Source organism: Elephas maximus, chromosome 11 (assembly GCF_024166365.1).
Source record: "Elephas maximus indicus isolate mEleMax1 chromosome 11, mEleMax1 primary haplotype, whole genome shotgun sequence".
Classification (NCBI taxonomy): domain Eukaryota; kingdom Metazoa; phylum Chordata; class Mammalia; order Proboscidea; family Elephantidae; genus Elephas; species Elephas maximus.
This window is the reverse complement of record NC_064829.1, coordinates 16876472-16891579: the sequence shown is the minus strand read 5'-3', so window position 1 is coordinate 16891579 and position 15108 is coordinate 16876472. Positions and strand designations below refer to the sequence as shown.

At 39.7% G+C, this 15108-nt stretch overlaps 1 protein-coding gene across 1 annotated transcript in view; it reads right to left on the bottom strand.

The window, feature by feature from the left end:
* LAMA1 (laminin subunit alpha 1) overlaps window positions 1-15108 on the bottom strand; it is a 194307-nt gene that overhangs the window by 156495 nt on the left and 22704 nt on the right. Inside the window, exons 2-3 of the mRNA XM_049901444.1 lie at window positions 2819-2989; window positions 2508-2620 (exon numbers count right to left, since the gene is read on the bottom strand). Coding sequence (XP_049757401.1) covers window positions 2508-2620; window positions 2819-2989 — 284 coding nt within the window. The remainder of the gene's footprint in view (window positions 1-2507; window positions 2621-2818; window positions 2990-15108) is intronic.

Genomic DNA, 15108 nt, shown 5'->3' with positions numbered 1-15108 from the left:
ACCCCTGCATTTTGGAGGTTGGTATATATGCATCCACTGTAATGTGTTTTCTGCTTTTTGCAGGTTCAAACATTTTCTTTTAAAAAAGCTTAATAAAGGAATACATATGAGAAAAGTGCTCAAATATAAGCATAGAATTGCCGACAAGTCAACTCTGACTAATAGCGACCCCATGTGTGTTAGAGCAGAACTGTGCTCTACAGAGTTTTCAGTGGTGGATTTTTCAGAAATGGATCGCCAGGTCACTCTTCTGAGGTCCCTTTGGGTGGACTTGAACCTCCAGTTTTTTGGTTAGCAGCCAAAAGTGTTAACTGTTTACACCGAGCATATTGTACTCTTTTTTTGTAAACTGATAGCACAACAGAAATTTTATAGTGTGTAAAAGGTATCAAAATTTGTGAGTACTAATTATTTTAAATAATCTTATTTTAGAAGCTTACCCACCTACACTGCTAGAATTTGCCTAAAGAAGTCTATGACTATCATGTGTACACGCTTATTTTAAAAACGTGCCTTAAAGACCTAAAGCTGATGCCCCTTTCCTGGAATTCCTCAAGTTGCCGCAGTGCAACCTGAAGCAAAAGATTTCCCTTCACCATGAAGTCAAGCATTAGAAATTCCAAGACAAAGGATCATCTGACGTGGACTGGAAATCTTCCTGTAAAATGTCCTCTTGTTAATTTGGCTAAACTCACGTAATATCACATTTCCAATGACAAAAATGATTATATTTTTTCCTCAGAAAAACAAAGGTAAATTTCAGAGGTAATGGGAAAACCAAAGTCTCCGGCAGAAGCATTCTTACCACGGAGATAAAAGAAGGCCAGAGAAGAAAGGGGTTCTTCTCTCTTTTCCTTTAGGTGGGTTTGAAAGTGTTAAGGCATGACATATTAATTCAAGACTTATGAATGAAACTATTAGAGGTGCAATTTTACTTCCATAACACTGTGAACTTAAACGTGGAAAAATGTCTCCTGCCTATCTAATTACTACCTAATTCACTATCTTTATTACCAAAGGTTCTTTGTACAGTGTTAGCCTGTCTTCTGCTTAAAACCCTGACATTTTTTTTTTAACTGTCAGTTATTCAAAGAATTAGAAATATTCATCATTCACCTCCAAGATTCCTATTTCAATCCTACAATGCACACTTCAATTTTATCTCTTTTTCAACTTATATAAACATTTCACAAGAAATTTATGAGTTCTAACACAAAAGACCCCAAATGTCTGTCCCTCAGTGAGATGGGCTGACATAGTGGCTGCAAGGATAAGCTCAAGCATAACGCCAATTGTGAGGATGGCGCAGGACCAGGCAGTGTTTCATTTTGTTGTGCATGGGTCACTATGAGTTGGAACTGACTCGATGACACTTAACAACAACAACACCACAAAAGAATCTGAAATAGAGATAAGTAAGAGAATGTCGTGCAATGGCTTTTCTGGAGAACTCAAGTTGGGGCTGGTGACCATAGCTCAAAATATCTCTCTTCTTCATCTCTTCCACTCGGATGCCTCTTCCCTTTCTTCCCTCTCCTAGAACTAATGTGGTCACCAGGGCCCTTATTCTATCTCTCTACACTTTCCTGTGTGGACTTGAAGAAAGGCAAGAGGATGTATGTGTGGTCAGAGCCAATTGTACCCTGACTTTCCCAGCTCACAATGAAGGTTTAGCGCAGGTAAGCACTGGGTAGCTCCAGCTTACACACAGCCAAGACAGACAGCACCTGACAGGGTGTGAGATGGCTTCACACTATACACTGTTGTTTCCAAGCCTCATTCTCTGCATACAACCCTTATATGATAACTGCACAATGATAATAACGAGACAGTAAACTTGTTGTACTGTGGTGGCTTGCGTGTTGCTATGACGCTGGAAGCTAGACCACTAGTATTTCACATACCAGCAAGGTCATCCATGGTAGACAGGTTTCAGCAAAGCTTCCAGACTAAGACAGTAGAGAAAATTAGCCAATGAAAATCTATGGATAATAGCAAAATATTATATGCTATAGTGCTGGAAGATGAGCCTCCTAAGTTGGAAGGCACCACACAATGGCTGCAACAAGGGATTCGAGCACACCAAAGATCATGAAGATGATGCAGGACCAGACAATATCTCGTTCTGTTAATCATAAGGTTTCCATGAGTAGGAGCAGGCTCAACAGCAGCTAACAAGCTCAAAAGGCAGGGACTGGCGGTGTTTTGCCCACCCGTGCATCTGTCGGCGCCTGGCCTGGCGTAGTCTCCTGAATGGATGTACATGTCCTACAGTGTCTAAGAACATCAAGCCACAGGAACAATTTCATTCATCTTCTCAAAGATACCTAGGAATGATAACTGTGACAAGAAATGGCACCACGGACTACTTGTATACATCACTTGACTTAAAGTGGTGGAAAAAACAGTGAACATGTTAAGAGACAAGCCAGACTTTCCCAAAAGTCAGCAGAAGAATACAGTTCAGTAGCATATAGGCATTCCTCAATGGTCCTGGCGTTACCTACCTGCCTCAAGTCCAGAGTGATAGTGACCCAGTGGTATTCTCTCCCGTTTTGAATACTGGGACTCTGCCACCAGTGATTGGTGCCATCTATCGCATTTGATATCGGATGTCGTTCTGTTAAAAGACAACAAAAACATGCATCCCTCTCAGTTCTTGCTTTAAATTTGTTAACGCTTCTGAACTCTAAAGTTTGTGGAAATTAATAGCATTAAAAGTGAACACAGTGTTCATGGTCTCCTGATAAGTCTGTAGCTTGCGGGTCTAAAGGATCAATTGCCACCAGTACTTCTGAACAGAAGAAACAGCACTTGCCTTTGGGGTTAGGGCTATTGCCATCACAGACTCTGCACTGTGGATTTCTCACAGGGCGACTGGGCACGTGTTCCACGAGCTTGCAGAACATCTCAGGCCCCTTCTCGCCACAGGTCGCATTGGTGCTGATGTGAGCATTGCTGGCAAGATTGAGAATGGCAGGAAACAGGCCTGAAAGTAAAAATTCACCAAATCAGAAAAGCCATTTGAAATCAAAAGAATGGGATTACTTCATCTCCGTTTGTAGGTGAGGCAAAATAGATTATGAGTGTACGTGCTGAGTAAAGGGAACCTCACATGTAAACAGTACATACGGCATAGTTTCATTTTCATGAAATTCTAAAACAGGCAAAGCTAATCTATGAGGAAAAAGATCAGAACTATGGTTACAGAGGGTAGGTATTGACTGTAAAGGGGCATGAGGGAACTTTCTGGGGGTAATATAATATTCTATATCTTGATAAAAGTTTGGGTTACACAAGCATACACAGCTGTCAAAAATCATAGAGTGGCTAAACTAACACAATCAGAAGTAGAACAACTAAATAGACCCGTAACAAAAAAACAGATTGAAAAGGTAATCAAAAAACTCCCAACAAAAAAAACCCTGGCCCGGATGGCTTCACTGCAGAGTTGTACCAAACTTTCAGACAAGAGTTAACACCACTACTGCTAAAGGTATTTCAAGGAATGGAAAGTGATGGAATACTACCTAACTCATTTTAGGAAGCCAGCATATCCCTGATACCAAAACCAGGTAAAGACACCACAGAAAAAGAAAACTACAGACCTATATCCCTCATGAACATAGATGCAAAAATCCTCAACAAAACTCTAGCCAATAGAATTCAACAACATATCAAAAAATAACCCACCACGACCAAGTAGGATTTATGCCAGGTATCCAAGGTTGGTTCAATATTAGAAAAATAATTAATGTAATCCAGCATATAAATAAAACAAAAACCACATGATCTTATCAATTGATGCAGAAAAGGCATTTGACAAAGTCCAACACCCATTCATGATAAAAACTCTCAGCAAAATAGGAATTGAAGGAAAATTCCTCAACACAATAAAGGGCATTTATACAAAGCCAACATCATCCTAAATGGAGACAGCCTGAAAGCATTTCCCTTGAGAACGGGAACGAGACAAGGATGCCCTTTAACACCACTCTTATCAACATTGTGTTGGAGGTCCTAGCCAGAGCAAATAGGCTAGACAAAGAAATAAAGGGCATCTGGATTGGCAAGGGAGAAGTAAAATTATCTCCTTTTGCAGATGATATGATGTTATACACAGAAAACCGTAAGGAATCCTCGAGAAAACTCCTGAAAATAATAGAAGAGTTCAGCAGAGTTTCAGGTTACAAGATAAACATACAAAAATCACTTGGATTCCTCTACATCAACAAAAAGAACATCGAAGAGGAAATCACCAAATCAATACCATTCATGGTAGCCCCCCAGAAGATAAAATACTTAGGAATAAATCTTACCAGAGACGTAAAAGACCTAGACAAAGAAAACTACAAAGTACTAGTGCAAGAAACTAAAAGGGACCTACATAAGTGGAAAAACATACCTTGCTCATGGATAGGAAGACTTAACATAGTAAAAACGTCTATTTTACCAAAAACCATCTATATACACAATGCACTTCCAATCCAAATTCCAACGACATTTTTTAATGTGATGGAGAAACGAATCACCAACTTCACATGGAAGGGAAAGAAGCCCCAGATAAGTTAAGCATTACTGAAAAAGAAGAAAGTGGGAGGCCTCACTCTACCTGATTTTAGAACCTATTATACAGCCACAGTAGTCAAAACAGCCTGGTACTGGTACAACAACAGGCACATAGACCAATGGAACAGAATTGAGAATCCAGATATAAGTCCATCCGCATATGACCAGCTGATATTTGACAAAGGCCCAGTGTCAGTTAATTGGGGAAAAGATAGTCTTTTTAACAAATGGTGCTGGCATAACTGGATATCCATTTGCAAAAAAATGAAACAGGACCCATACCTTACACCATGCACAAAAACTAACTCCAAGTGGATCAAAGACCTAAACATAAAGACTAAAACGATAAAGATCATGGAAGAAAAAATAGGGACAACCCTAGGAGCCCTAATACAAGGCATAAACAGAATACAAAACATTACCAAAAATGATGAAGAGAAACCAGATAACTGGGAGCTCCTAAAAATCAAACACCTATGCTCATCTAAAGACTTCACCAAAAGAGTAAAAAGACCACCTACAGATTGGGAAACAATTATCAGCTATGACATCTCTGACCAGCACCTGATTTCTAAAATCTATATGATTCTGTTAAAACTCAACCATAAAAAGACAAACAACTCAATTAAAAACTGGGCAAAGGAAATGAACACGCACTGCACTAAAGAAGATATTCTGGTGGCTACCAGCTACATGAGGAAATGCTCTCGATCATTAGCCATTAGAGAAATGCAAATTAAAACTACAATGAGATTCTATCTCACTCCAACAAGGCTGGCATTAATCCAAAAAACACAAAAGAATAAATGTTGGAGAGGCTGTGGAGAGACTGGAACACTTATACACTGGTGGTGGGAATGTAAAATGGTATAACCACTTTGGAAATCGATCTGGCACTTCCTTAAAAAGCTAGAAATAGAACTACCATTTGATCCAGCAATCCCACTCCTTGGAATATATCCTAGAGAAATAAGAGCGTTTATACGAACAGATATATGCACACCCATGTTCACTGCAGCACTGTTTACAATAGCAAAAAGATGGAAGCAACCAAGGTGTCCATCAACAGACGAATGGATAAATAAATTATGGTATATTCACACAATGGAATACTACACATCGATAAAGAACAATGATGAATCTGTGAAACATTTCATAACATGGAGGAGCCTGGAAGGTATTATGCTGAGTGAAATTAGTCAGATGCGAAAGGACAAATATTGTATAAGACCACTATTATAAGAACTTGAGAAATAGTTTAAACTGAGAAGAACACATTCTTTTGTGGTTACAAGGGGAGGAGAGAGGGAGGGCGGGAGAGGGTTATTTACTGATTAGATAGTAGATAAGAACTACTTTAGGTGAAGGGAAGGACAACACTCAATAGAGGGGAGGTCAGCTCAACTGGACTGGACCAAAAGCAGTTTCCTGAATAAACTGAATGCTTCGAAGGTCAGTGGAGCAAGGGTGGGGGTTTCGGGACTATGGCTTCAGGGGACGTCTAAGTCAATTGGCAAAATAAATTCTATTAATAATCTGCATCCCACTTTGAAGTGTAGCATCTGGGGTCTTAAATGCTAAAAAGAGTCCATCTAAGATGCATCAATGAGTCTCAACCCACCTGGATCAAAGGAGAATGAAGAACACCAAGGTCACAAGGTAATTATGAACCCAAGAGACAGAAAGGGCCACATGAACTAGAGGCTACATCACCCTGAGACCAGAAGAACTAGATGGTGCCCGGCTACAACCGATGATTGCCCTGACAGGGAACACAACAGAGAACCCCTGAGGGAGCAGGAGAACAGTGGGATGCAGACCCCAAATTCTTATAAAAAGACCAGACTTAATGGTCTGACTAAGATTCTTCTGGAATCCCAGAGGTCAAGGTCCCCAAACCTTCTGTTGGCCCAGGACAGGAACCATTCCCAAAGCGAACTCATCAGACATGGATTGGACTGGACAATGGGCTGGAGAGAGATGCTGATGAGGAGTGAGCTACTTGCATCAGGTGGACACTTGAGACTATATTGGCATCTACTGTCTGGAGGGGAGATGGGAGGGTAGAGGGGGCTAGAAACTGGCAAAAGGGTCATGAAAGGAGAGACTGGAAGGAGGGAGCGGGCTGACTCATTAGGGGGAGAGTAAGTGGGAGTATGTAGTAAGGTGTATATAAGTTTATATGTGAGAGACTGACTTGATTTGTAAACTTTCACTTAAAGCACAATAAAAATTATTTAAAAAAAATCATAGAGTGGGTACACCTAAGACTCATACAGATTTGCACATTTCACTGTCTGTAGATTTTTATTAAAAAAATAAAGAGACTGATAAACAAATATTGATGTATTGTTTAGAAGTGAAATGCATCCAAAATGAGCTGGGTCAATGTACAGAATGATAAAGCAAGTGCAGTAAATTATTAATTGTAGCATCTAGGTGTTCATCTTTTTTGATTGAAAATGTTCATAATAGAATGTTGGGAAAACAGGTTTTAAGACAAGTTTCCAGTGAGCCAAAGCCAGCATCTCCCCATGAAAGTCAAACACCTGTCATGTAAAGGAAGAGCATCCACTCTGTACGCACTGAACCGGGGGCCTCTGGTGGCACACCCATGGTCTGTCCTATCATTATCTAGGTTTTTCTTTTTCTTCTCTCTCTTCTCTTTCTTTATTGCTTATTTTCTTCAGTATATAACATTTTAGAACACAAAGATCCAGTTTTCAAAATTCTCTTCAACTCAGTACTGATCTTTGCCTCTGTTCACTCCCTTTGTTATGAGTAATTTTTGTCTTTAAGCAGCTGGGATAAGTACCAGGTCCAAACTGTTCAGAAAACGATTTCTGAGTGACCGTGAGAAAGGTAACTCCGGTAGGTTCTTTATAAATTTATCTTTATCTTGGTAAAATAGGATAACAGCAGTGAAGATTCTATAAGGCTCTAGAAACAATGGTGCACATGATAATGAAGGGGCATTCTATATGAACAAGGTTGGACATTGTGAACTGAAAGGCGGTGGGGGGGTGTCTTAATTATCTAGTGCTGCTATAACAGAAGTACTACAAGTGGATGACGTTAACAAACAGAAATTTATTCTTTCACAGTTTAGAAGTCAGACTTCAGGGCGCCAGCTTTCTCTCTCTGTTGGCTCTGGGGGAAGGTCCTTGTCATGAATCTTCCCCTGGTCTATGAGCTTCTCAGCACAGGGACCCCGGGTCCAAAGGACATGCTCTGCTCCTGGCTCCGCTTTGTTGGTGTAGGAGGTACCCCTGTCTCTCTGCTGGCTTCTCTCCTTTATATCCCAAAAGAGATTGACTCAAGACACAACCTAATCCTGTACAGTGTGTCCTGCCTCATTAACATCCTAGAGGTTAGGATTTACAACACATAGGGTAATTATATCAGATCAGAAAATGGTGGACAACCACACAAGGCTAGCAAAGATGACACACATTTTGGGGGGACACAATTCAATCCATAACAGAGGGTCTTAGTTTAGTGGTATTTTTCTAATTTACTAGAACTGGATCATCAAAGATCACAGAAGAGAGTCTTTTCTTTATAAAGACCATATAGCCAATAACAACTCTGAAAGATTTCCTTTCCAGTGAAATTTGAAATACACAATATAATTTTAGTAATACAGAAGGAACTCGGGAGGGGGGCCAAGATGGCGGACTAGGCAGACGCTACCTCGGATCCCTCTTGCAACAAAGACTCAGAAAAACAAGTGAATCGATCACATACATGACAATCTACGAACCCTGAACAACAAACACAGATTTAAAGAGTTGACCTGAGTGACAGAGAGGGAGAACGAACAACTACGGGGAAGCAGCGACTATTTTCGGAGCCTGGAGCCAGCGTCCCAGTCAGTGATGGCTTGGAGACAGCAGTCGATATCAAACCACATAAAGAAGCAGACCGTGACAGCTTCGACAACCCCCCAAGCAAAAGAATCAAAATCTTTCCCAAATGAAGATACAATCCTGGAATTATCAGATACAGAATATAAAAAACTAATTTACAGAATGCTTCAAAACATCAGGGATGACCTCAGAAATGAAATAAGGCAAACTGCAGAAAAAGCCAAGGAACACACTGATAAAACAGTTGAAGAACTCAAAAAGATTATTCAAGAACATGGTGGAAAAATTAATAAGTTGCAAGAATCCATAGAGAGCATGCAGAAATCCAAAAGATTAACAATAAAATTACAGAATTAGACAACGCAATAGAAAGTCAGAGGAGCAAGACTCGAGCAATTAGAATGCAGACTGGGAAATCTGGAGGACCAGGGAATTAACACCAACATAGCTGAAAAAAAATCAGATAAAAGAATGAAAAAAAAATGAAGAAACCCTAAGAATCATGTGGGACTCTATCAAGAAGGATAACTTGCGTGTGATTGGAGTCCCAGAACAGGGAGGGAGGACAGAAAACACAGAGAGAATAGTTGAAGATCTGCTGACAGAAAACTTCTCTGACATCATGAAAGACGAAAAGATATCTATCCAAAATGCTCATCGAACCCCATTTAAGATTGATCCAAAAAGAAAAACACCAAGACATATTATCATCAAACTTGCCAAAACCAAAGATAAAGAGAAAATTTTAAAAGCAGCCAGGGATAGAAGGAACTCATGTCTTCAATTTTTATTTTTTCAATGTTGTTGTTGTTACGTGCTGTTGAGTTGGTTCTGACTCACAGCAACCCTATGTACAACAGAACGAAACACTGTCTGGTCCTACGCCATGCTCACAATCATTGTTAGGCTTGAGCCCATCGTTGCAGCCGCTGTGTCAGTTCATCTTGTTGAGGGTTTTCCTCTTTTCTGCTGACCCTGTACTTTACCAAGCATGACGTCCTTCTCTAGGGACTGATCCCTCCTGAAAACATGTCCCAAGTGTGTAAGACGCAGTCTCGCCATCCTTGCTTCTAAGGAACATTCTGGTTATACTCCTTCCAAGACAGATCTGTTCATTCTTTTGGCAGTACATGGTATATTCAATATTTGTTGCCAACAATTTTTTATATACAAATTTTTTAGATACTGCCCCTTATTTTCAATGATCTTTTCTATTATAAATACTTTAATAGCTTAAGTTATAAAATAAAATAGTTATTTTTGTAAGAGTTGCTACATTAAAAAACTTACCATATATCCTTATTAAAAAAAAAAAAAAACTTTGCACGTAAAACAATGACATATTCTGCCTTAATAGAATTATCCTATTCAAGTTCTGAATATTTCAATAGAAAAGAGTTTTTAAATATTTGTATTCTAGAGTATCACTCTTAATATCGACACAGAACACAGACTTACACCATATAATGCGATGACTATATTATTTTTTGGTGTACACTCTGGTAATGAGGTTCATCATCCCGTATGACAATAATTTTCTAGGAACTTGGTTCAAATATATGTTATGAGACAATAATTTAAAATACTACGTGTTTTTAAACTGTAATATTTTAAACCAAATACTAAAGATTTCTTGCTCCACATCACATGTGCGCATTTAGATTTGCAATACAACCAGCTCTACGCATTCTCTTCACATAGACGGGGCCGTAAGCCTGGACGAGAGGAAAGAAGGCAAGGACACGTGCAGTGTGATCTAACAATGTGTTTCTCTATCAACAACAAACACTTTACCAGTTAACAAATGTCCACACTTTCTCTTTTTTCTCCCCTCTAATTGCTAGACCTCTAAAGGCACCCCCCTTCCTGCTCTCACTCTGGAGAGCTGCCAGGGCCCTGAGTGATGGGGGGCCGGGAGGGACCCCTGCCAAGGGCACCATGCGCTCTCCATGCACGAGTCTCTGCCCTGAGTCACGGAGAAAAAGAAGCTCAAGCCTCATGAACATAAACTTAACCTAATTTTGGTGAATTAGGTTTTAAAGAACTTCGATTTTTACTCATTGCTGGTCTTCTAAATAAACTCTTAATGAAAATAGAGATAAATTCCTTCGTTAGCACAGCTGTACACAAAAATCTCGTCAAAACATCCAAGTTGTCTTTCACTAAAATGAAATCTTCCTTTTCAGGTAATACAGTATTTGGGAAAAATATTCACTAAAAAATATTCCTTATATATTATAATTGATATCACTACATAGTTATAAAATAATTATTATTTGTTGTTGCATATGACCACATCTGTTAGAAGAGAAAGGAAAGTTGGAAATATGGTCTGAAGAAAACATATTTTTACAGAAATAGTTTTTTTTAAAAGCACCCATCAGCCTGCTGAATCATCTCAGTGACTACTGAAATACTCCAAAAAAGAGAAACTGCATGAACATCAAGGAAGGAGGAGGGGTAGGAAATAAAAGAGCAAGGAAGGGCGCTGGGATCAAGAACATACCGAGAACAAAAGTTTAATTTTACATGTAAAAATCAAAGGCAGAATGAAGGCTGTAGCACCATACATACGTGGCACAGTTTCCCCAATAACTGGTCATGCACTTAATAAATTAGACTGCACATTTTCATTGAGAGACTTCATTTACTTTAGTTATGGATTCTGTAGAAATAATTTGTAGCTTTTCTTCCATTCAGGACACACAATGGAATCATTTCGCCATCAGTATATTTAACCAACAGTTAAAGACTACAGTCAAAATATGCCAAAATCCATTGAGCGTGAAATAAATTCCTTCTCACCGAACAGTAGTTTTCTTTTAATCTCTCCTTCTTCGTATCCTGAGTACACCTGCCCTTCTTACGTGCATTTCAGGACCATGTGAACCTTCTGGAAAGCTCCCTTACTAACATTTGGTGAGAAGTTGCCACCAATCTGATGAACAACAAAGCTACCACACATAATTACCAAAATTTGCAGCTGACAGGCTTTCAGATAGTTTAATCATTTGTTTTTAAAGGTTCCTGAGTTTTTATTTTTTCTAGCAGAAAATATTTTCCCAGTCTTAAAATATAAAATATCTAAAAGGTTGACTAGTCCTGAAAAGACTTATCAGAACAACTTCATCAATATTTTTCAAATGGTTTGAGCCAATGGCTCAGAGCCTTAGAGCACTTTTGTGTGAGAGAAGTGTGTTTTTTCTAATGAGTTTCTTTTCATTTTGAAAAAAGTTTTTGAATTCTACAAATTATATTTACCTAATCCACACTAAAATCCCATGTGAAATTCTAAAAAAATTAATGATTTGCAATTCTTAGTTAAAGGATCTGGGGCAATGTTTCTGCTCATTTTTTCCCAGAATGAAATACAGGTTATAGATATTTTACATGGTTGCATAATCAAAGTGGCCTCAGGTATCAGGAGTTTCATTTTGAAAACAATCAAAGCTACTTACTCAAAAATAGGAATTGAAGTTTCTAAGTTTTTTAGCATTCAAAGCCATGTCGTTGCTCATTTACCCAAGTCTCACACATAACTAAGCACGCTTCCCTACTCACTGATTTGATTTGAGAAGTCTGCTATTAGGAAAAAGCTACCCTGTTTCCCAGCACACACTCTGTGAAACATGGCAGTCGCCTGACTGTTCAACACCAACAGCAACTCTGTCAACCACAACCCATTGAAAAACCCTGGATGCATTTAATAATATTTAGATTAATTAGATTAATAATACCAAGGTATTCTAACGACATGACATTTCAGGCAATATGTGAATTCAATTTTAGCAACTTATCATCGATTTACACATAAAGAAACCAAACCCATCGCCGTCGAGTTGATTCCATCTCATAGCAACCCTACAGGACAGCATACAGCTGCCCCATAAGGTTTCCAAGGAGCAGCTGGTGAATTCGGACTGCCAACTTTTTCGTTAGCAGCCAAATTCTTAACTACTGTGCCATCAGGGCTCAGACTTACACGTATGAGTCAGAAAAAGCAGGTGAGATGTTTGATTAAATCCAATGAACTTTTAAGGAGAACCTCCTGAGTGTGAAGCATTACGCAGGTACCTCCCAGAGACACTAGATGAATGAGCTATCACTGACCCCAAGGCTCTCACAATCAAAACAGAAAGAGACACCTACTCACAGACTACGATAAGTATATTAAAAATGCAGCAATATTTAAAATACATTGGAGGAGACAGTCTAGAGCAAGAAAACCAGTTAGGAGGCAATAATCCAGGCAGAAATATGAGGGATGAGTTCTAAAGTCCTTCAACAGCTCCTCTCATTGTCTGCAATCCGATTTCAATTTCCTCCCCCTCCACGCCTTTCATATATCAAGTCCTACTTACCCGCTGGTTTAAGGTAAATGTTCTTCTTCCCTGGACCCCAGGCTGATGTAAACGTCCTTCTTTTGTCTGACCTTAAGTTGGCCTGCCCATCACTGCACTTGCCACGGTACAAGATCCTTAACGGACTGAACTGTCTCCTCCCAACTCCTGCCCCCACTACCCTTCTCTAAAAAATAAAAACAGCTCTTGTTCAGTCTGTAAGCTCTTTTAGGGTAGGAACCATGTCTTATTTGACCTGGAGTTATGGGGCAGTTTTACTCTGTCCTATAGGGTTGCTAAATAGTCGGAATCGACTTGATGGCAATGGGTTAGATTTTAGGTTATCTGGCCTATGGGAATGCCCAAGAAAGCCTGCACGGAACAATGAATGTATTTGCTTTTCTTTGCAATAACATTTATTTTTTGCAGCTGAAAATAGGTCCCCGGGCCTTGCCAGCGAGGTACCTTGGCGCCAGCAAGGTCAAGGAGTCAGTAGGGCAAGGCGCTCTGGCTGCAGTGCTGTGAGCAAGGAGCCCGAGGTAGAGGATGAAGTTGGGGAGGGGCAGAAGCGGCTTTGCCCTCTCCTTTCCCACCTCCTCTCTCCAGGAACCCAATGTATCCCACGACAAAGGCATCCTGGAGGGTCAGCGGCTCTTCCCTCATACTGACAGAGAAGGTGAGCCAGAGGCTTTGGGCCAGCAAAGAGGTGATGCCTGGCTCAGCTGGCCTGACTAGTGGGCTTGTAGAGACAGCTGCCTTCAGCTCAGGAAAGGTAAGCTCCTGTCCCTGTCCTCAGGGACGGTCAGGTTGCCTGGGCCAGAAGGTGAGGTGCCTTGAGGAAACTAATTAATATTTTTATAATATCTTTTAACCCCCCTTCCCTGGGGAGTAAAATCACTACGGTAAAATATAAGCTGTAACTTGATTTCTCACATTTGACGTTTAATCATTTTTTCAGGACACATTATAAATGCTGCCTACTATAGGCTTACACAGAAGGAGTGGAAATAAAGGCTTAAATCTAGATGATTTATAGCATCTCCAACCCTTAAAACATGTTCAGGAGACTATTCAAAGCTGTGACAAAAATTTATCTTTACCTAAACTTTTTTTTTTTCTTTTCCAGAAAACAATACAAATTTACCTACAGTAGATGTATTTGAAAACTAAGGATAAATTAAACCATTTTTCACTACATCCGTTCCTATCACCACATATTTCCAAGAGGACTTATTTTTACTTCTACCTGATCAGCAGTTGGCAGGGGCTCTTTACACCTTACAGCATCTATTCCTCTGTCCCTTCGCCATGAGTGGTCTATGAGCAAACATTTTGTCATAATGGGGGACTACACTGTTTAATTTCATTTCAAGTTATTTATTATAAATTAAAATTATTTTTAATTACTACTAAACGGTCTTGTTTTATGTATCAAATAACCAGTGTCTCAGAATGTTTCTAGTAATATAACATCAAGATTAACGTTGCAATATATAAAAGTCTTGCTTGGTTAATATAAAACAGGGCTTTCATTTCCAAAGAGAATTATCCAAACGTTATTGTCGTTAGGTGCCGTCGAGTCAGTTCTGATTCATAACGACCCTACGCACCACAGAACAAAACACTGCTCAGTCCTGAGCCATCCTTACAATCGTTGTTATGCTTGAGCTCATTGTTGCAGCCACTGTGTCAATCCACCTTGCTGAGGGTCTTCCATTTGTCTGCTGACACTGTACTCTGCCAAGCATGATGTCCTTCTCCGGGCACTGATTCCCTCCTAACAACATGTCCAAAGTATGTAAGACAGAGTCTCACCATCCTTGCTTCTAAGGAGCATTCTGGTTGTACTTTTTCCAAGACAGATTTGTTCGTTCTTTTGGCAGTCCATGGTATATTCAGTATTCTTCACCAACACCACAATTCAAAGGCGTCAATTCTTCTTCAGTCTTCCTTATTCACTGTCCCAGCTTTCACATGCATATGATGGGATTGAAAATACCATGGCTTGGGTTAGGCAGCACCTTAGTCTTCAAGGTGACCTCTTTGCTCTTCAACACTTTAAAGAGGTCCTTTGCAGCAGATTTGCCCAATGCAATGCGTCTTTTGATTTCTTGACTGCTGCTTCCATGGCTATTGATTGTGGATCCAAGTAAAATGAAATCCTTGACAACTTCAATCTTTTCTCCATTTATCAGGATGTTGCTCACTGGTCCAGTTGTGAGGATTTTTGTTTTCTTTATTTTGAGGTACAATCCATACTGAAGGCTGTGGTCTTTGATCGTCATTAGTAAGTGCTTCAAGTCCTCTTCACTTTCAGCAAGCAAGGTTGT